This window comes from Eupeodes corollae, chromosome 3 (genome assembly GCF_945859685.1).
Source record: "Eupeodes corollae chromosome 3, idEupCoro1.1, whole genome shotgun sequence".
Classification (NCBI taxonomy): Eukaryota; Metazoa; Arthropoda; class Insecta; order Diptera; family Syrphidae; genus Eupeodes; species Eupeodes corollae.
The window spans coordinates 10,077,903-10,100,495 of record NC_079149.1 but is presented as its reverse complement, the minus strand read 5'-3'; the positions used below and the strand labels follow the sequence as shown (position 1 = coordinate 10,100,495).

Here is a 22,593-nt window from a genome sequence, read left to right as displayed (position 1 = left end):
CGTTTTTTGTTTTTAAGCAAATACATGAGACCTAATTCTGCAATTTATCTTTCCAAAAAAATGCGATGACCCCCTTTTTATTTACACCTCTTTTTTTACTTAAAGGGTGTTTGGTTATGACGTTATGTAAATATTGCAAAAAAAGCTTTTGATTCTGCGTAAAGATCTGAATGAATGTTTGTTTATTTTTTCTTGTTGAGTTGTTGGCATTAAAGCTTTTCGGTTTATTAGTTTCTTTATTTTTGTTGATTTTTTCCATGGGGATATACAAAAGCTTTTTTAAAAATGACAAGCCCTGAAGAAAAATAAACAAATAAGCCGGACGACCGTGACGTGACGATGACGTCATAAAAAAAGGTTTGGAAAACCGGTTTTCTTATATCGTGACGTGGAGACTTAAGCTTTAAGCTATTTAGTGTTTTTTGTAATTATATTTTGATTCTTTTGATTGTCAGTTTTTTCAAGTTGGACCTTCTGGTTTTGAATAATAAAAAAGCTTAAGCTTAAACTTGAGATTTAAAGTAAAAACTAAAATAAAAGTAAACACTTGTACAAGTAGTAAAAGGCAAAGATTGACAGTATTTACTTTATTTGGTATGCATAAAAAAGTATATACTCGTTTCTTTAAACATAAAACATATAAAAACAAGCCAACTTGAAATCCAACATATCTCAAAAACATTCGCATCTTTTCTTCAATAGAAGTTGCGCCTTCTCTTTTTTCGGTAGCTCTTAAATGTTTTTATATAGTCTTGCTTACTTTACTTACTTAAGGTGGCGCTACAGTCCGGGGCGGACCTGGGCCTCAACCAACAAGCGTCTCCAGCCAGCTCGGTCCCTAGCTAGCTGTCTCCAGTTTCGCACGCCAAGTTGGTTGAGGTCCTCTCCCACCTGGGTGCGCCACCTGAGTCGCGGTCTTCCTCTACTGCGCCGTCCCTCGGGATTGGATTCGAAGACCTTCCGGGCTGGAGCATTGATGTCCATCCGCTCTACATGACCTAGCCATCTAAGCCGTTGGACTTTGATTCTGCTAACTAGGTCAGTGTCGCTGTACAGCCCGTACAGCTCGTCGTTATATCTTCTCCTCCATTCTCCATCTATGCGTACGGGACCAAAAATCGCCCGAAGAATTTTTCTCTCGAAGCATCCTAAGACGCTCTCATCTTTCTTTGACAGGGTCCAGGCCTCAGCGCCATAAATGAGAACCGGGATGATGAGTGTCTTATAGATGGTGATTTTACATGCTCGAGAGAGGACTTTACTTCTCAATTGCCTTCTAAGTCCAAAGAAGCAGCGATTTGCAAGAGTTATTCTTCGTTTGATTTCAGCGCTGGTGTCGTTGTCTGCATTAATAGCGGTGCCTATGTAGACAAAGTCCTTAACTACCTCAAAGTTATAGCTGTCCATGGTGACGTTTTGTCCAAGACGTCGTCGTTCAGTGTCCTTTTTTGATGACAGCATATACTTGGTCTTGCCCTCATTGACCACTAAACCCATCTTCTTCGCTTCCGCCGCAATGCTCAAAAACGCTCCACTGACATCACGCTTTGATCTTCCAATTATGTCAATATCATCTGCGTATCCGAGTAATTGGATGGATCTTTGGAAGATTGTGCCTCTAGTGTTGACGGTTGGTTTTGCAAAATTCTTTCCAGAACGATGTTGAAGAAGTCGCATGACAGTGCATCGCCTTGTCTAAAACCTTTTTTGACATCAAATGCATCGGTGAGATCTTTTCCGACCTTGATGGAGCAGCGTGCATTCTCCAAAGTCATTCTGCACAAACGGATATGTTTGACAGGGATGCTAAAACTAGACATTGCTCGGTAGAGCTCTTCCCTATAGATGCTGTCATACTCGGCTTTAAAATCGATAAAGAGATGGTGGGTATCGATTTGAAGCTCCTGGGTTTTTTCCAAGATCTGCCGTAGTGTGAATATTTGGTCGATAGTGGACTTTCCTGGTCTGAAGCCACACTGATAAGGACCAATCAGGTTGTTGACGAATGGCTTCAGACGTTCACATAATACGGCAGAGAAGATCTTATACGCAATGTTAAGGAGACTGATGCCTCTGTAGTTGGCGCAGTTTAGAGGGTCTACTTTCTTATGTATCGGGTTTTTATATAGTCAGTACTTATAAATGTTGGTTGTAATACTTTTTAAATTTAATTTCTAAACGGTAAAATACGCGCTTAATCACTCAACGTTCTCTTTTCTTAAAACGGTAAAGCATTTTGAAATTGTTACTTCCGGCCGGTCTTCGCTCCTTTTAAACTTCTTCTGAATTAATTAGGAAAAATTCTACCATTAAAAATAAATAAAATGGGCTCTTAATTAGATACACAAATGCGAATATGTTGCTTTTCAACACGCAAGAGTATTTAGTAAATTTTTGAAATCGTTACGTACATAGTGACAAACTTTCATTAGATTTGAAATATTGTTCAATAATGTAAAATCACGTTGTTTTTTTCTTAATGTTCTATATTAAGGAAACAAAGTCATATTGATTTGATTTTGACATTTAATTTGAGTTTGACACTTATTGAATGCAAAGAGCATACATTTCAGAGATTTCTGTAATCTTAGGAATATAAACATACACATTTCTTGTTTTTACTGTCAAAACAATGATATAATAGAATTTTTAACTTTTTATAAAATTTTGACATTTCTTGACGTTTGAAGGTTTCTAGAATCTTGATCAAAAGTTTTTAGTGCGAGATCCTTGTGCCCGTGTGAATCTGCTTAAAACCTTAATTAATAAAAATATTTGTCACCTCAAATACTATAAGAACAAAAATGATACTACTGCTAGAGCTATGAATAAAGCTTTTGACATCTGTCAAAATCAAATTTACATACATTTTCTTAGCTAAAAATTAACTTAAAATTAAAAAAAAATTAATTTTTGACTCGATATTGGATTCAAAACTAATGTTATCGTATAAAAAATACTATTGTTCACATTTGATAAAATTCAATCAAAACAAAGATATGACAGTTCCTTAATAAAAAAAAATACTTAAACGCGGTTAAAGGTGATTTTCGACAAAAATATCTCGGAAACGAAAAAGATATTTAAATTACACTTATTTCATCGTATGTAAAATATTATTATAAACATCAAGATATTGTTTTTAAGAAAATATAATTGACATTTTGTTTTAGAAAAAAATAAATGCAAACTGGAACAAATTGATTTCCAAATCACGTATCTTGAGACCAAAAGAAAAATATTAGCATAACGCTAAAAAGCTGATTTAACCAATTTTAAACGATTTTAACAGATTGGCAATTCAATAGATCCATATGACATCTGTCATTATCCTATGATCCAGTTTAAAGTTCGGAATTGTAATTAATAGGTCCGTTTAAGTTTGTTTGGTTTGTTTATTTTCATAAACTGTCACTTATAAGACATGTTAGGATGCCCGTTTTTTTTTTAATAAAATGGAATAAGTAGTTTACTATTTAGAAAAGCGAAATAAAAAAGGTTTACAATTTTGGAGTCCCTAGTAAATAGCAAAATATTAAAAAAATAATTGTAAGTTAGTGAAATGCTAAGCCCTTAACAAAAGACAACAATTTTTTTCCGAAAAGAACAATGCCAATTATTTGTTATTAACTTCCCATAGGAAGTTATTGTAATGGGCCCGATTAGTGAAATTGTAAATTTTGAAATTTCTCGACGTTTCAAGGTCCCTAGCGTCGAAATAAAAGATTTTTAGAAAGATGTCTGTGTGTGCGTGTGTACGTACGTCCGTACGCTCGCGACGTTTATTTCGCCATCCATAGCTCAAGAACCAGAAGAGATATCGACTTTAAATAAACTTTGTTATACAGATAATAAAACAGAAAGATGCAGAAAGGGCGGTTTTTTTACCATAGCAGTTTTAAAAATAGGTTATTTCGTAATATCTTACGAACCAAAAAAGCCAGATACTTGAATTAAATTTTATATAATATATTGTAACGGAATACCAAACAAGTTTTTTTTGAAAATAATCCAATTAACGGTTTATTTGTAAATCAAAAAAACTGAACAAAAATTGTCACGTCGAAAATTTTAGGAATAAAAACGGTTTTTCTATAAAACAATTTTGTGAAACGAAAAATAACGTTTTTAACATCTAAAATTTTGAGAAAAATCAAATTGACAGTTTTTTTTACAAAAAATAAAAACTTAAAAAAAAAATTAACAAAAGTTGGAAAAATTGATTTTCAATTGAAATATCTTTTCAAAAATTTGAGATTATTTGAGATTATGGCTTCGAATTAATTTTAACTTATAAGAAATATTGTTTTCAACATTCAGAACAATTTTGAGAAAAATCGGATTGAAAGTTTTTTTATAAATGATAAAAACATTACTCAAAGTTAGTAAAAATTGAATTTCTACTCAAATATCTTTTCAAAACTTTGAGATATTGGCTTTAATTAACTTTTATCTTTCAAAAAATATTGTCAAGATTCAGTAAAATTTTGAAAAAAATCGAATTGACAAACCAAAAAAAAAAATTAACAAAAGTTGGTAAAATTAGATTTTCGACTCAAATATCTTTTCAAAAATTTGAAATTTTGGCTTCTTACTAATTTTATCTTATAAGAAATATTATTTTCAACATTCGATAAAATTTTTACAGTTTTTTTACAAAAAAAAAACTCTAAAAAAAAACAATACTAAAACTTGGTAAAAATTTACTTTCGACTCAAATGGCTTTTCAAAATTAAAAATATTGGCTTCAACTTATTTTATTTCACAGAAAATTTTGTTTTCGATATTCAGTAATTTTTATATAAAAATCCAACAGTCCTATTTTTCATAAAAAATAAAATTTACAAAAAATCGTACGCAAATTTGGTCAAAATTGATTAGAGTACATATAGATAAACTTTTAAGCAAGACAAATCAACAGACGGGATGGGAAGTTATCAGTGTGGGTCGCATCCCAGCCTCTTTTTTTTAAATTTATCAAAATTGATTTAGGTAACCCACTTTCAAGCTGTGTTTTTAAATATTTCTGTTTTGATTTTTTTATAAAGGGTGTCCCAAAATTAACGCAAGATTTGAATTTGCCGCCATTTGTGCAGTGAAGTGTTGGCAACCCTGAAAAAAAGCAATTTGACAGCTAACAGTATAGGATTATTAAAAATGGAGCGTTACACGATAGAACAACGTGTCTTCATTATTAAAGAATATTTCAAAAATAGTGAAAGCTTGGCGGCTGCAGTTCGGAAATTTCATACAAAATATGGTCGGAATAGTGTTTTAACTTCGTCAACTGTGAAGAGATTAATTGAAAAATTCATGAAGACTGGATCCGTTGGAGACGCCAAACACACTGGTCGTCCAAAAACAAGCCGTTCAAATGTGACTTACGAAGCAGTGCGTGAGAGTGTGTTGCTGACAATCCAGGAACCTCAAGTCGACGTCCTGGACAAGAATTGGAAATTTCAAGAACCTCTGTACAGCGTATACTCACCAAAGATCCGTGTCTTCATGCTTACAAAATTCAACTAACACAACAATTGAAGCCTAATGACCATGGACAGAGAAGAGAGTTCGTTGAATGGATTTTTCGAGCAAAATCATGCTAAGCGATGAAGCACATTTTCATCTTGATGGCTTTGTCAATTGCCAAAATTGCCGCATTTGGGGTTCGGAGAACCCACATGTGATTGTCGAAAAACAAATGCATCCACAACGCGTGACTGTATGGTGTGGATTTTGGGCTGGAGGCATAATTGGGGGATATTTTTTTGAAAATGATGCTGGTCAAGCAGTGACTGTTACTGGTCCTCGATATCGCCACATGATTACACAGTTCTTTCTGCCAAAATTGGATGATATTGATGTGTCCAATATGTGGTTTCAACAAGACGGTGCCACATGTCATACAGCCCGTGAAACAATTCAATTACTGCATGAGACATTTCCAGGTCGTGTACTCTCTCGTTTCGGTGATCAAAATTGGCCTCCTAGATCGTGTGATTTAACACCATTAGACTTCTTTTTATGGGGTAATTTGAAATCACAAGTCTATGTCAACAAGCCCACAACCACCCGTGCATTAGAGGAGGAGATTCAACGCTGCATCAACGAAATTCAGCCACATTTATGCAGAATGGTCATGGAAAAGTTCAACAAAAGACTGCGCATGTGCATGCAAAGCCGTGGAGGCCATTTGTCCGATGTGTTATTCCATACATAACCCTATCCTATATACTTTACAAGTCAATAAAAATATAACTATCAAAAGACTAAAAACGACGTTTTCTATTTAATTCAAATCTTGCGTTAATTTTGGGGCACCCTTTATGTCCGTGTTAGAGACCAAAAAAGGTTTTTTAGCGCTGATAAAATGTCTAGGTAGCGTTATTTTAAATTTTACTTCTCTATCAAATCCTGAATTCAAATCAACAGATAATTTGTTTACATACCTACTTTAACTTATCTAGTTTACACTAATATTGTGTTGAAAGCATACACAGATAAAGAAGGCACTCCACGTCCCAGTTTATCTTCTATTAAGTAAACGCTTTGTTTGTAGGGTTGCCAAGATCTCAATTTCAATAGTCAAATTAAGTTATAGAATTTTATATTAAAATTATATTTTATTTCTTAACTACAAACATTTTAAAATCTATTTGTTCCATTCTTAAACTTGTCCACGAGGGTTTGTTGATGGCGATTCACCGTTTTTGTATTTAAGATACAGTGAAAAAACTCCAATCCATCCGTAACAGATGAAAACTATTTTAAAAAAGATAAAAATGCCGGTAAGCTTTTGAATATTTAAAACCAGGTATTTTTTTAAAAGGTCTTACTTGTGTATATGGCTAAATATAGTACGGAACCAATAAAAACACCGGGTTCACTTAAATGATTAAATAGTAGAGTAATTAATGTAAATGGAGTGACGATAACAATATGAAAGGCATTAAATCCCAGCCACGGAAGAAGGAGGATATCTAAACTCTAAAGAAAAAAAGAAAAACAAATTAATTTATTTTTAATAAAAATGTTGACATTTTTTAAAACTAAGAGCTGTGAGTAATCAATTTCTTACCTTTCTTACTCCTAATAACAGTAAAACCCCACTGCCCACTCCGAGAAAGGTATAGAAAAATAAAGCAGTTAAACTTCCTTGGAAAATGCATAAAATCGCTGTGATTATTGAATAGACAATTGTATACCATCCAAATGCAATTGCTCCAACTGGTAAACTAGCACAATAAAATCTTTCAATTGTGTACATTTTTATTATTCTTTTTTTTTTCTTGTAAAGATTTCAAGGAACGCTAAAAATTGGAATAAATGAAGTAAAATTAGTATTTTAAAATAAATCAATATTTCAGGAAGTAAAATTTACCTTAAACTTTAGCTCAAATCGAATGCGGAATGTCTTGTGGAATCCACGGTGTAAATTGAATTCCTGAGAAATAAAATAACAAAAATAATCACTTATTTGAAACTTCTTTATTCAAAAAAAAAAATTTGGCAACCCTTGAAAAAAATTGCTATTGAAAGTGGTGCCCAAAAAGTTTGAATTTTTAATTTAAATAATAAAAGCTCAGACAAATATTCAAAAGCTTAGTTGTGTCTGGGATATCACAAACATTTTCATGTAATTTTTTAAGCTAAACATTTAAACGTCATTCTATTGAGAATGACATTTTAATCCACATTTCCTGAATTTTTGAAATCTATGTCAAATTTTTATTTATTTTGAAATATTGTTAAATATAATGTAAAACTACGTCGTTTTTTCTTTTCTCACATTAAAGAAACAAAAACTTCATTGATTTTGACATTTAATTTGGGTTTGACATTTATTGGATGCAACGTGCTAGTTTATATTTGTAAGAGCTCGGATAGTTCTATATTTTCAGGAATGTAATATAAATTTCTCATACACATTTCTTGTTTTTTTTTTAGTCAAAAATAAAAGATAATAGAGTTCTTGACTCTCCATACAATTTGACATTTCTTGACGTTTGAAGGTTTCTAGATTCTAAATGCAAATCTGTGTAAATCTGCTCAAAACCTTTATTTCCAAGTTCGAACGCAATGGAGCCAATGGTTTAGAATGGAGGGATGGGGACAGACAGACAGATAGACAGGAATTGCCCAACCCACTTTTTCCACTTCTCTATACGTCACAAAAAAGAAAAAAAAAACAATAATATTTGTCACCTCGAATGCTATACGAACAAAAATAATACTACTTCTAGAACTTTTGACATCTGTCAAAATCGAATACATTTTCTTAGCAAAAACTTAAAACTCAAAAAAATGTTAACTTAAAATTAAACAAAATTGATTTTTGACTCGATATTGGATTCAAACTAATGTTATATAAAAAAATACTGTTGTTCACATTTGATAAAATTCAATCAAATCAACGATATGACAGTTCTTAAATAGAAAAAAGAGGCTGGGATGCGACCAACACTGATAACTTCCCATCCCATCTGTCGGTTTGTCTTGCTTAAAAGTTTGTCTATATGTACTCGTATCAATTTTTACCAAATTTGCGTACTATTTTTTATGAAAAAATGGACTGTTGGATTTTTATATAAAAACTACTGAATATCGAAAACAATATTTTCTGTGAAATAAAATCATTTTGAAGCCAATATTTTTAATTTTTGAAAAGCTATTTGAGTAGAAAGTAAATTTTTACCAAGTTTTAGTATTTTTTTTTTTAGAGTTTTATTTTTTGTAAAAAAAGTGTCAATTCGATTTTTTTTTAAATTTTACCGAATGCTGAAAACAATATTTCTTATAAGATAAAATTAGTTTGAAGCCAATATTTAAAATTTTTGAAAAGATATTTTAGTCGAAAATCAATTTTTACCAACTTTTGTTAAATTTTGTTTATGTTTATAATTTGTTGCACAGAAACTGTCAATTCGATTTTTTTCAAAATTAAACTGAATGTTAAGAACAATAGTTTTTGAAAGATAAAAGTAGTTTAAAGCCAATATCTAAAATTTTTGAAAATATATTTGAGTCGAAAATCAATTTTTACCAACTTTAATACAATTTTTTTTAAGGTTTTTATTTTTTGTAAAAAAACTGTCAATTTGATTTTTCTCAAAATTTTTCCTAATGTTGAAAACAATATTTTTTATAAGATAAAATAAGTTTGAAGCCTAAATTTCAAGTTTTTGAAAAGATATTTGATTCAATATTCAATTTTTACCAACTTTGAGTAATGTTGTTTTTAGATATTTACCTATTTTTATATAAAAAAAACTGTCAATTCGATTTTTCTCAAAATTTTATCAGATGTCAAAAACATGATTCTTCTATGCACAAAATTGTTTTGGAGATGAAATCATATTTAAGTCGTAAAATTTTGGAGGTGACAAATTTTTTTTCAGTTTTTTTGATTTATAAAAAAACCGTGGATTTTTTCAAAAAATATACTTCTTTTAAATCACGTTACAATTTATTATATAACATTTAATTCAAGTCTCTAGCGGTTTTGGTTCGTAAGATATTATATCAAGGTTAACCCAAATTTTCACCTTTTTTTCAAACTGCTATGGTAAAAAAACCACCCACGCAATTTTCTTGAGAGCCCTTTCTGCATCTTTCTGCTTTATTATCTGAATAACAAAATTTATTTGAAATCGATATCTCTCTTGGTTCTTGAGCTATGGGCGACAAAAAAAACCTCGCGAACGAACGCACTCTAGGGACCTCGAAACGTCGAGAAATGTCAAAATTTTCAGTTTGACAAATCGGACTCATTACAATAACTTCCTATGGGAAGTTAATAAAAACTTCAAAAAAATACTTAAACTCGGTAAAAGGTTCTTTTCGACAAAAATATCTCAGAAACGGAAAAGATATTGAAATCTTATTTATTTTATCTTAAGTAAAATATTATTATGAACTTTAAAATAATTTCGTAAGAGTATCCAATTGACATTTATGTTTAACAAAAAAATTAATACAAACTTGAAAAAATTGCCTTTCGACTCAAGTCAAGAACAAAGAAAGACATTGGCACAAAATTGTAAACGATTAAGTAAAATGTTAATGCCATTTTAATTAATTTACTAAGCTAAAAACTTGAATTGACCAATTTTAAACGATTTTAACATTTCACTTTCTCTTAATATTGTTAAAATCACAGATTGGCTACTTTAACTTTTAGCAATTTGAAAGATCCATATGACATCTGTCATTATCCTAAGCTAAATTTCTTAAAAGAGCAGTGGATGGAATGATGTTGTTTACAGTTCGAAATTGCAATTGATTGGTCCGTTTCAGTTTGTTTATTTTCACGAACTGTCACTTGACACTAAGACATGTTCGGATGCCTGTTTTTTAATAAAAGGGAAAAAGCAGTTTAATTTTTTAGCAAAACGAAAAGAAATGTTTACAATTTTGGAGTCTCTAGTAAATTGCTTAATTTTCAAAAGATTGTAGGTTAGTAAAATGTTAAGAACTTAACAACAGGTGGTTTGAAATTTTGAATTAAAGTCCTCCGGAAAATACAACTTTTTCATACTCTTTCAAATTGTTAAATAAAAAGAACTTGTTACAAAAAATATCAGTCGAAAATTGTTTGCAGAAGTTATCAATGTAGGTTGCCCGCCCCCCCCATTCTTTCTTATGATTTCATTTAGCTCTAGCTCTATCGCAATCTTAGAATCATAAGCTGGCAAAATATTTGCGTGGTTCTTGTTTTCAAATTATTTTAAAACCAAGTAATCGGATCAAAAATTGTAAAAAGCATTACGCTTTACGACGACTAATTCAGAATGACATTGAAAGAATATGGTGTAAAACCATTCAAGTAAAACTTTTTTTTCAGAAAATAACAATGTCAATTATTTCTGGTATTTAAAGTTAATTTTTGTTTAAAAACACTTCAATCTAATATTAAATGGCATTTCTATTTATTTGAAGGAGTTAAAAACAAAATAAAAGTTCAGGCAGCAGTTTGCCGGTCACTTTATTTTTAGATCATTTAGCACGCGATAGTTCTGTTTGTTTTTTATTTTGACAGCTCAGGGCTTTTAGAAAAAGATAAATATTAGTTTCTCAGAATTGAATAAAAAGTGCATTCATTATGCCAGAATCTTATAACCTAGTCATCACTTTTCTGAGATTGAGTAAGTAAATACAAAAAACAACACTTTCAATTTAAGTTATTTACGCCATAATAACAAATAAATATAAAATGTGGAATCTTGAATGGAGTCTCAAATAAGTTATTTATTATTATTTTGGGTAAACCAAGCCAAGCTCTTTCTCAGAGAAATGAAAAATTGAGACGAATTTAAAGCTTTTTAGTTTCACTTTTTTTATTTTCGCTTCTCTTCCTCACTCTCATGTGTTTCTGAGAAATTAAAAAAGAACACTACACTGGTGAATCCACAAAAATTTCACTTAATTATTTGTTATTTCTTTAGATAAATATTTTAACACCTTTTTTACTTAAATAATAACCCAGGAAATTCAATGGTTCCCAAAGCTATAAGAAATTTAACCTCTAGGAGCCTGCTGTTGAGTACTCACGCACGACGAACGACGCGATCACCGATGACTTTATTCCAGGTGTAACGACGAAAGAGAACTAAATCGACACGATCAAAGCTTAATAAACAGTTTTAAGACTCTTTGTTTGAGATGAGTTGAGATATAAAAAGTACGAATTCATTTATAAGGTTTCATTTCTAATTCAATAGTAGTAGATTTAGTACTTCAGATTTTAAACGAGTTTAGAAGAAAGTTATGGTGGGAAAGAATAGAAAAGCAAATTGTTATATAAAAGTTTATTCATGTACAAATTTTATTACAACTTAAAATTTAACAAAATCAAGCAAAAATAATATGATGCCAATTTCGTCTAAAATAAGTTTGAGGCGTATGCCTTTAGCTATACTGTGTTTAATATTTTATTAAAATTGAAGATCACTGTAGCTGAAAGTAGAGTCGCAGTTGAATCAGCCTTCAAAAGTGAAAAGGGTCTTTAAACATTTATAAAACTTTCTAGCAAAATAAAATTAAATCTATGACCGAAATTAATTTAAAATGTTTACCATGAGCTAGGGTGTCCATAAAGTGTTTGAAAAAAGAGAACATTTTCAAAAATTCAAACTTCTACTGTTATACTCTGTTATACTTAAATAAATCTAGGTACCTGCACTACTCGTACATATATTTAAATTTTAGTTGTAGATTAAAAATTTTTAAAAGAAGTTTAATAAGTCAAATTTAATTTACCGCTAGAATGTTTTGTCATAAAAACAGCAGAAAACATTGGGTCACTTTTATTAACTTCCCATAGGAAGTTATTGTAATGGGTCCGATTTGTCAAATTGAAAATTTTGACATTTCTCGACGTTTCAAGGTCCCTAGAGTCGAAATAAAAGATTTTTAGAAAGATGTCTGTGCGTGCGTGTGTACGTACGTTTGTACGTCCGTACGTTCGCGACGTTTTTTCGTCGTCCATAGCTCAAGAACCAAAAGAGATATCGACTTCAAATAAATTTTGTTATACAGATAATAAGGCAGAAAGATGCAGAAAGGGCTCTCAAGAAAATTGCGTGGGTGGTTTTTTTACCATAGCAGTTTGAAAAAAAGGTGAAAATTTGGGTTAACCTTGATATAATATCTAACGAACCAAAAACGCTAGAGACTTGAATTAAATTGTATATAATATATTGTAACGTGATACCAAACAGTTATATTTTTTGAAAAAAATCAATATAACGGTTTCTTTTATAAATCAATAAAACTGAAAAAAAAATTGTCACCTCCAAAATTTTACGACTGAAATATGATTTCATCTCTAAAACAATTTTGTGCAACGAAGAATAATGTTGTTGACATCTGATAAAATTTTGAGAAAAATCTAATTGACAGTTTTTGTACAGAAAATTAAAAACCGAAAAAAAAATTAACAAAAGTTCGTAAAAAATGATTTTCGACTCAAATATCTTTTAAAAACTATGAGATAATAGCTTCTTACTAATTTGTTATTATAAAAAATATTGTTTTCAACATTTGGTGAAATTTTTAAAAAAATCGAATTGACAGTTTTTTTACAAAAAATAAAAACCTAAAAAAAATGTATAAAATTTGGCAAAAATTGATTTCGACTCAAATATCTTTTAAAAACTTTGAGATAATAGCTTCTTACTAATTTGTTATTATAAAAAATATTGTTTCCAACATTTGGAAAAATTTTGATAAAAATCGAATAGACAGTTTTTTACAAAAAATTAAACTCTAAAAAAAACAATACTAAAACTAGGTAAAAATTTAATTTCGACTCAAAAGGCTTTTCAAAAATTAAAAATATTGGCTTCAAACTTATTTTATTTCACAGAAAATATTATTTTCGATGTTCAGTAATTTTTATATAAAAATCCAACTGCCCATTTTTTCATAAAAAATGAAATCTACACAAAGTAGTATGCAAATTTGGTAACAATTTATACGAGTACATATAGACAAACTTTTAAGCAAGACAAATCGACAGACGGGATGGGAAGTTATCAGTGTGGGTCGCATCCCAGCCTCTTTTTTTTGTATGAATTCAGGTCTAGACAACATTGTTTGCGTTTAAATAAAATAAATTTGGTGGCGCAACAGTACGTTGAGAACTAGGGCCTAGGGACTTACAACTCTCAACCATTTCTGTGTGCGAGTATTGTTTTCAGAAATGGAGGGGACCTACAGTTTATTTGCCGAGTCCGAACGGCTAATTTGAGAAAGCACTTTTTTATGACAAGAGTTACTTTTGGAGAATTTGTCAATTCCTCACAAGAGGCAGTACCCGTGGAAAGACTTTAGATGGCATAGGCAGGGATCGAACCCAAGACCTCTGGCATGACAGTCCAACGCGCTAACCATCATGCCATATAGTTATTTAAGTGGACACTTTAAAGTTTTTTTTAATGAAAAGGGAGTAAGATTCCTATTTTTCAGGCACCAACAGTTATAAAAAAGAAAAATGAGGACAAAAAAGAGAAAATAAATAAAAAAGAGTACAAAAAAAGAATTTGAAGGAAAAAGAAAGAATAAGAAATATCGGAATCCAAAAAGAGAACATATTCTCTTTAAAAGAGATGTTCTGGAAACCCTACCATGAGTTGAGGTCAAAATACTGTTTCGGTAAGAAGAATGTATTTATAATGCTGTTTGTCAAAATTCTGTATTTCTAAATACTGTAAATAGGCTAGTACCCGTGGCATGATGGTTAGTGCGTTGGACTGTCAGGCAAGGGGTCTTGGGTTCAATCCCTGCCTCTGCCTCCTTAATTTAAAAAAAAAAATAATTTACGCGGGTACTGCCTCTTGCGAGGAATTGACAAATCCTTCAAGAGTAATACTTGTAATGAAAAAGTGCTTTCTCAAATTAGCCGTTCGGATTCGGCCTTAAACTGTAGGTCTCTTCCATTCCTGAGAACAGTACTCGCACACAGGAATGGTTGAGAGTTGTAAGTCACTAGGCCCTGGTTCCCAACGGACTGTTGCGCCACCCAATTTATTTATTTATTTAAATAGGCTGAAAAAGAATCATCAATTTAACAATGTTTATTGTGAATACCCGTGTTTTGTTGAAAAATCTATCAATAGTATAGTGTTAAAGTAGAATCTTACTACGGATGTGTTTTGACATTTATACGAGTCTCGACTGGATCTTTTGTGATTTCGTTCTCAAATGTAGGTACCATTGATATTACATTTGTATCTCGATGGATGTGTTCGTTGAGTAGTTATGCATTTGGAATCATATGTTTTCCATTGGGAAAAAAACAATCTCTTACTTTTGATAGTTTTGTTAATAAAAGTGGATTAACTCTGCTTATTTTACACTAGAAAACAATAGAAAAGATAATTCAGTTTCGCTATGTTTCCACCAAAGGTTTATATCAGATTATGTTAAATAAATGTTTTTGGTGTTTCCACCACACAAGAAGATTTAAAAATGATTAAGTTTGACATCACTTTCTAAAATGCAAATGATGTTTCGATATTTCTTATGAAGTGCAAGTGAGATAGTTTGATTCGTGTTAAACAATGAAGAACTGAATAGTTCAGCAACATATAAGAATATGCTACCTACTCTATTAGCATTTTTTTTAATTTGATTAAAACAAAACTTTATTTTTTGTACACAAACATGCAATTAAACAGACCATAATGCATTATCTGTAAAACCAACACCTGCACACAGGTTTTTATTCACAAATTTTGACTCGATTCCGGTTGGATAATCAAGCTCATTTCAACTCGATTGAGGTATGTAAAGAATTGAGGCGAGCTTGAAGCTCGCTTTTAGACCACACGTTAATGTAGTGTATCTGCGAACAAACCCTCTTTTTAAAGTTTTTTATTTTATATCGAACTGTTTGGTTAAAACTCTCAAATCGATTATCACCCTATACAGACGCTTTCTTGATTTTGATAGTCAACTATGAAAAATCATCTTAAACGATTTCACCCCTGGTCTGAATTTTGCTATTTTTTTGAATTGTTTAAAAATTATTCTGGCGAATATTCAATTGTATCAACTTTCAAATATAAAAACTGTACTACTGCCGATCGTTTTTTGGCAATTTCTTACTGTACTATATGGAATACCAAAAAAACACGGCAGTATTTGTTATTTTTGTAAGTTTTTCTGTTTTGTTTTTTTTTTTTTTTTTATAAAAGTTGTCAGTTGAATTTTTCCAAAAAATTAACTAAAAATTACTAACAATATTTTGCATATGATGATTTCAAAATATTTTTGTTAACGAGATCATGAGTCGAAAACCAATTTTTACAAATTTTAGTAGCATATCTGGAAAGCTTGTATTTCTTATATAAACAAATACAGACTGGATTTTTTTAGGAACAACATCTTAAGTAAAAGTTGTCAGTCACTAGGCCCTAGTTCTCAAACGGACTATTGCACCACCCAATTTATTTATTTATTTATCTTAAGTAAACAACAAATTTTGGCACAAAGTAAAATCATTTGGAATCTAATACCAATTTTCACTAATTTTGCCTACTTTTTTTGTAGATTTTAATTTTTATGAAAAAAAAGATAGTTGGATTTTTCTACAAATATTACTTTTTATCGAAAACTATATTTTCTATGAAGTTTCTATTTTGAAAGGATATCTCAGTCGAAAATCAATTTTGACCATGTTTTAGTAAACTGTCAATTTAATGCTTCCCAAAATTTTTCTGAGGTTGAAAACTTTATTTTTTGTAAGATAAAAAAGTTTAAAGACAATATTCTTAATATTTAAAAAGATATTAAAGTCGAGAAACAATTTTTACCAACTTTTAATAATTTTTTTGAAAAAAAAAAACTAACAGATTTTGGTCAACCTTTCAGCAGATGTCAAAAACGTTATTTTTCATTGCATACAGTTATTTCGGATATAAAATCATGTTTTGTTCGTAAAATATTAGAGGTGACAGTAATTTTGTCTTCATTTTTTTATATTTATAAAAAAAAATGATTTGAACTTTTTTCCAAAAATATACTAGTTTTTAGTTTTGTCAGTCCTCCCAATTCCAACACCTTATACCGTACAAAAATAATTCAGGAGGCTCAACAGATCTCAAAGGAACAGGCCAAGAGACTCACTACTCTCAACCATTCCTGTGTACGAGTCATGTCAGGAATGGAGGGGACCTACAGTTTTTGTATGCTGATTCCTAATGCCTTATTTGAAAAAGCCAGAACAACATTTTAAATAATTTGTTGTTTGCAGTTTAGTAAGTTAAACATTTTGTGTAGTTGTAAGTTGCTTAATTTTTAGATCAATGAAGCGAGGAATTCAAAAAATTTAAAATTTCGGAAAAATGCAAAATGTTTTAATATATCATTGAGTTTCTGGGAATTTATTTAAGTTTTGAGCCTTCAGTTGTATCTTTATGAGGATTCTTCTTGGTTTTGAAAAAACTCGTTTTAGAGTTAATTTTTGATTCTGATTGCGAATATAAATTTCCATTATATTTAAAACAATAATAGTTCTTAACGTTATTTTGATATATTTTCAAATAAATGATTTGTTTTGGAAAACTCATTCTTGTTCTTGCCCTTTTTTAATCAAAAAACCGTGAATAGTTTCACTACTTTAAAATTGGTTTCCAGTGCTTCAAAAGATGCTGGTTTGTCGACCCAGACCGCACTAAACAGTAACTTTTATTGTTTTGAATGTTGATTCGTTATGCTGACTTGGGGATTTTGCTTATTGAATATTGATTAAACTGTTTAATTTTTTCAAATAACATTTATGAGTTGCCAAAGCTTATACTGTATAGTTATTTCAAACCAGTTTGACATTCACAACTGTCAAACCATAGACAATAACCCTGTATACGAATTAGAATTTTGTCGTTGAGTAGAACCAGGGTTCAATTAAACGGGGTATACTATTTTTTGTAACTTATTTTAAATTCCTTTTACAGCTTCAACGTTCATGTGCAATTTGTTACTTTTGGAAACTTATTTTTAAGCTTTAAATTTTTGTTCGCTTATCTTCTTTTCCTTCACCATTTATACAGTGATAAAAATAAATATTTGTGGGTAGAATTTTAATTTATTTTTAGAATATTTTTAGGTATGCATACATATCTTTTAATATTTGGTCAATGATAAGGAATGGCTTGACATTCCCATTCCATTTAGTGCTTTAAATAAGCCAAACATTTTGTAGTTCACAACTATAATATTGTTTTTGTTTTATAATTATAAAACGTGAGGTCCAGGCCTGCAGGTTATTGAACACGCCAAATGGGATGACACCCTTTTTATTTGATGTGTTTTTATTTTCTACTTAAAGGGTGTTAAGTTATGTATGTAAGTAAAGGTTTGGAATCTTGTTTATTAACTTCCCATAGGAAGTTATTGTAATGGGTCCGATTTGTCAAATTGAAAATTTTGACATTTTTCGACGTTTCAAGGTCCCTAGAGTCGAAATAAAAGATTTTTAGAAAGATGTCTGTGCGTGCGTGTGTACGTACGTTTGTACATCCGTACGTCCGTAAGTCCGTACGTTCACGACGTTTTTTCGTCCTCCATAGCTCAAGAACCAGAAAAAAATATCGACTTAAAAAAAATTTTGTTATACAGATAATAAGACAGAAAGATGCAGAAAGGGTTCTCAAGAAAATTGCGTTTGTGGTTTTTTTACCATAGCAGTTTGAAAAAAAGGTGAACATTTTGGTTAACCCTAAATATCTTATGAACCAAAAACGCTAGAGATTTGAATTAAATTTTATATAATATATTGTAACGTGATATCAAACAAATATATTTTTTGAAAAAAATCCAATTAACGGTTTTTTTATCTCCAAAACAATTTTGTGCAACTAAGAATAATGTTTTTGACATCCGATAAAATGTTGAGAAAAATTGAATTGACAGTTTTTTTTATAAAAAATAAAAATCTAAAAAAAACATTATTCAAAGTTAGTAAAAATTGAATATCAACTCAAATATCTTTTCAAAAACTTGAAATTCAGGCTTCAAACTTATTTTAACTTATAAGAAATATTGTTTTCAACATTAGGACGAATTGACAGTTTCTTACAAAAAATAAAAATCTAAAAAATAAAATGTATAAAAGTTGGTAAAAATTGATTTTCAACTCAAATATCTTTTCAAAAATTATAGATATTAGCTTTAAACTACTTTTATCTTTAAAAAAATATTGTTGTTAACATTCAGTAAAATTTAAAAAAAATGGAATTGACAGTTTTTTTTACAAAAAATTAAAAATCGAAAAATAATTAACAAACGTTGGTAAAAAATGATTTTCGACTCAAATATCTTTTCAAAAATTTGATATAATAGCTTCATATTAACTTTTACTTATAAGAAATATTATTTTCAACACTAGGACAAAGTTTGATAAAAATCGAATTGACAGTTTTTCTTACAAAAAATTAAAACCTAAAAAAATGTACAAAAGTTGGTAAAAATTGATTTTCGACTAAAATAGCTTTTCAGAAATTAAAAATATTGGCTTCAAAATTATTTTATTTCACAGAAAATATTGTTTTCGATATTCAGTAATTTTTATATAAAAATCCAACAGTCGGTTTTTTATAAAAAATAGCACGCAATTTTGGAAAAATTTATACTAGTACATATAGACAAATTTTTAAGCAAGACAAATCGACTGACAGGATGGGAAGTTATCCCAGCCTCTTTTTTTTTTTTAATTTTTCTACTTAAAGGGTGTTAAGTTATGTATGTAAAGCTTTGGAATCTTGTTTATTTTGAGAATTTTGGAAATTGAAGCTTTTTCGTTTGTTGAATTCGTTGCTTTCTTTATTTTTTTAAATTTGAATATCCTTCAAAAGCTATTTTAAATGAAAAAACCTTTAAAATAAAAACAAACAAAAAAAAGGCGACAAGCGTTAACGTTGTGACATTGAAAATAGAAACAAATGTTTTTTTTCTAAAATGTTCCTAGAATATGTTTAAAGAAACAAACATTTGAACTTTTAATATTTAGAATAACCGGATTAGTTTTTCAACTTTCCATAGGAGTTTGAAGGTCCCTAGAATCAAATCAAATATTTCTTAAGAGATATGTATCTGTTTGTGCGTGTATGGTCGTACGTTCCGAATACCTTTTTTCATCGTCCATATCTCAAGAACTAAATATATCTATCGATTTCAAATACATTTTGTTTTACAGATAATACCATCGAAAGATTCAGAAATTAATATGTGTTTTTTAATATAGCACTTTGAACAAAAATTAACATTTTGTTTGACTCCAAACATCTCACGAACCAATAACGCTAGAGTCTTCAGTTAAATTTTGTTTTATATAATCTGCCGTGATACCAAATGAAAAATACATTTTTTATTTTATAAATTTGATCCGATATCTGGGAAAAATCAAGGTAGATTATTTTTTCCAAAAAATAACCTTATAAAAACCTAAAGAAAACATTACTTAAAGTTGGTAGACATTGATTTTCAACTCGAATTTATTTTCAAAAATAAAAAATATTGCTATTTTATCTTACACAAAATATTATTTTTAAAATTTATTGAAATTTTTAGAAAAATCCAAGAATCTACAAAAAATACTATTCCAAATTGGTAAAAAACTAAAAACTGATATACGATTCGAATTTCTCGAGAAAATATAAAGGCATTGACTTCAAACAGATTCCATTCAATGCCAAATTTTGTTCCTAACACAAGATAATATTCTAAGAAAAATCCCATCTGTATTTCTTTGTATTAAAAAAAAAAAACTTTCAAAAAATTCAGCTGAAAATTATAAAAATTCGTCTTCGAACAAAAATAAAACTTATTTTATCATAAAGGGTGATTTTTTTGAGGTTAGGATGTTCATGCATTAGTATTTGACAGATCACGCGGGATTTTAGACATGGTGTCAAAGAGAAAGATGCTCAGTATGCTTTGACATTTCATCATGAATAAACTTACTAATGAGCAACGCTTGCAAATCATTGAATTTTATTACCAAAATCAGTGTTCGGTTCGAAATGTGTTTCGCGCTTTACGTCCGATTTATGGTCTACATAATCGACCAAGTGAGCAAACAATTAATGCGATTGTGACCAAGTTTCGCACTCAGTTTACTTTATTGGACATTAAACCAACCACACGAATGCGTACAGTGCGTACAGAAGAGAATATTGCGTCTGTTTCTGAGAGTGTTGCTGAAGACCGTGAAATGTCGATTCGTCGCCGTTCGCAGCAATTGGGTTTGTGTTATTCGACCACATGGAAGATTTTACGCAAAGATCTTGGTGTAAGACCGTATAAAATACAGCTCGTGCAAGAACTGAAGCCGAACGATCTGCCACAACGTCGAATTTTCAGTGAATGGGCCCTAGAAAAGTTGGCAGAAAATCCGCTTTTTTATCGACAAATTTTGTTCAGCGATGAGGCTCATTTCTGGTTGAATGGCTACGTAAATAAGCAAAATTGCCGCAGTTGGAGTGAAGAGCAACCAGAACCCGTTCAAGAACTGCCCATGCATCCCGAAAAATGCACTGTTTGGTGTGGTTTGTACGCTGGTGGAATCATTGGACCGTATTTTTTCAAAGATGCTGTTGGACGCAACGTTACGGTGAATGGCGATCGCTATGGTTCAATGCTAACAAACTTTTTGTTGTCAAAAATGGAAGAACTGAACTTGGTTGACATGTGGTTTCAACAGGATGGCGCTACATGAAACACAGCTCGCGATTCTATGGCCATTTTGAGGGAAAACTTCGGAGAACAATTCAACTCAAGGAATGGACCGGTAAGTTGGCCACCAAGATCATGCGATTTGACGCCTTTAGACTATTTTTTGTGGGGCTACGTCAAGTCTAAAGTCTATACAAATAAGCCAGCAACTATTCCAGCTATGGAAGACAACATTTCCGAAGAAATTCGGGCTATTCCGGCCGAAATGCTCGAAAAAGTTACCCAAAATTGGACTCTCCGAATGGACCACCTAAGACGCAGCCGCGGTCAACATTTAAATGAAATTATCTTCAAAAAATAAATGTCATGGACCAATCTAACGTTTCAAATAAAGAATCGATGAGATTTTGCAAATTTTATGCGTTTTTTTAAAAAAAAGTTCTCAAGCTCTTAAGAAATCACCGTTTATAAAAATGTTGTTGTTTTTAGAAAAATTCAATTGATAACTTAAAAAAAAAACACCAAAACCTACAAAAAAAAGCTAGGATGCGACCCACACTAGCAACTTTCCATCCTGTCTGTCGATTTGTCTTGCTTAAAAGCTTGTAGGTTTTCGTGTTTTGTTAAAAAAGTTCTCAGTTAAATTATTCTTAAAAATTTAAAAACTACCAATAGTATTTTGCATATTATGAAATGGTTTGATATTGAAATAATTTTTTTTTTGTTAACGAGGTTTTTAGTCGAAAACCAATTTTAGTACCATTTCTTATAAAAAAATATTTCTTTGATAAAATTGGATGAATGAAAAATTGAAGTCAATGTCTATTATTATTTATGAGATATCGAAAACCGAACATCAATTATTACCAATTTTGCGTACTATTTTTTGTGGATTTTAATTTTTTATGAAAAAATTTACTATTGGATTTTTATAAAAAACGTACTGAACGTCGAAAACAATATTTTCTGTGAGATAATATTTTTAATTTTTGAAAAGATATTTGAATCGAAAGTTAATTTTTACCAACTTTGAGTAAGGTTTTTATAGGTTATTCTTCGTTGCACAAAATTGTTTTGGAGATAAAATCGGTTTTGTTCGTAAATTTTGCGAATTATATAATATTTTTTTTTCAGTTTTTTTTATTTATAAAAAAAAAAATTTATTGGATTTTTTTTCAAAAATATATTTGTTTGGTATCACGTTACAATATGTAATATAAAATTTAATTCAAGTCTCTAGCGTTATTGGTTTATAAGATATTTAAGGTTAACCAAAACTTTCACCTTTTTTTTTAAACTGCTATGGTAAAAAAAACCACCAACGCAATTTTCTTGAGAGCCCTTTCTCCATCTTTCTGCCTTATTATCTGTATAACTAAATTTATTTGAAGTCTTATTGTTCTTAAGCTATGGACGCAAAAA

At 30.2% G+C, this 22,593-nt stretch overlaps 2 protein-coding genes across 2 annotated transcripts in view; one reads left to right on the top strand and one right to left on the bottom strand.

The window, feature by feature from the left end:
• The window catches only part of LOC129952430 (pre-mRNA splicing regulator USH1G), a 104,015-nt gene that overhangs the window by 17,273 nt on the left and 64,149 nt on the right, over positions 1-22,593 (top strand). The window lies entirely within an intron of this gene.
• Positions 6,601-11,585, bottom strand: LOC129952437 (uncharacterized). The gene is made up of 4 exons (XM_056065011.1): positions 11,458-11,585; positions 7,076-7,307; positions 6,834-6,984; positions 6,601-6,759 (listed from the first exon to the last, which is right to left on the bottom strand). Exons 2-4 carry the CDS (start codon positions 7,262-7,264, stop codon positions 6,665-6,667), a joined length of 435 nt encoding a protein of 144 aa, XP_055920986.1. The 5' UTR covers positions 7,265-7,307; positions 11,458-11,585; the 3' UTR covers positions 6,601-6,664.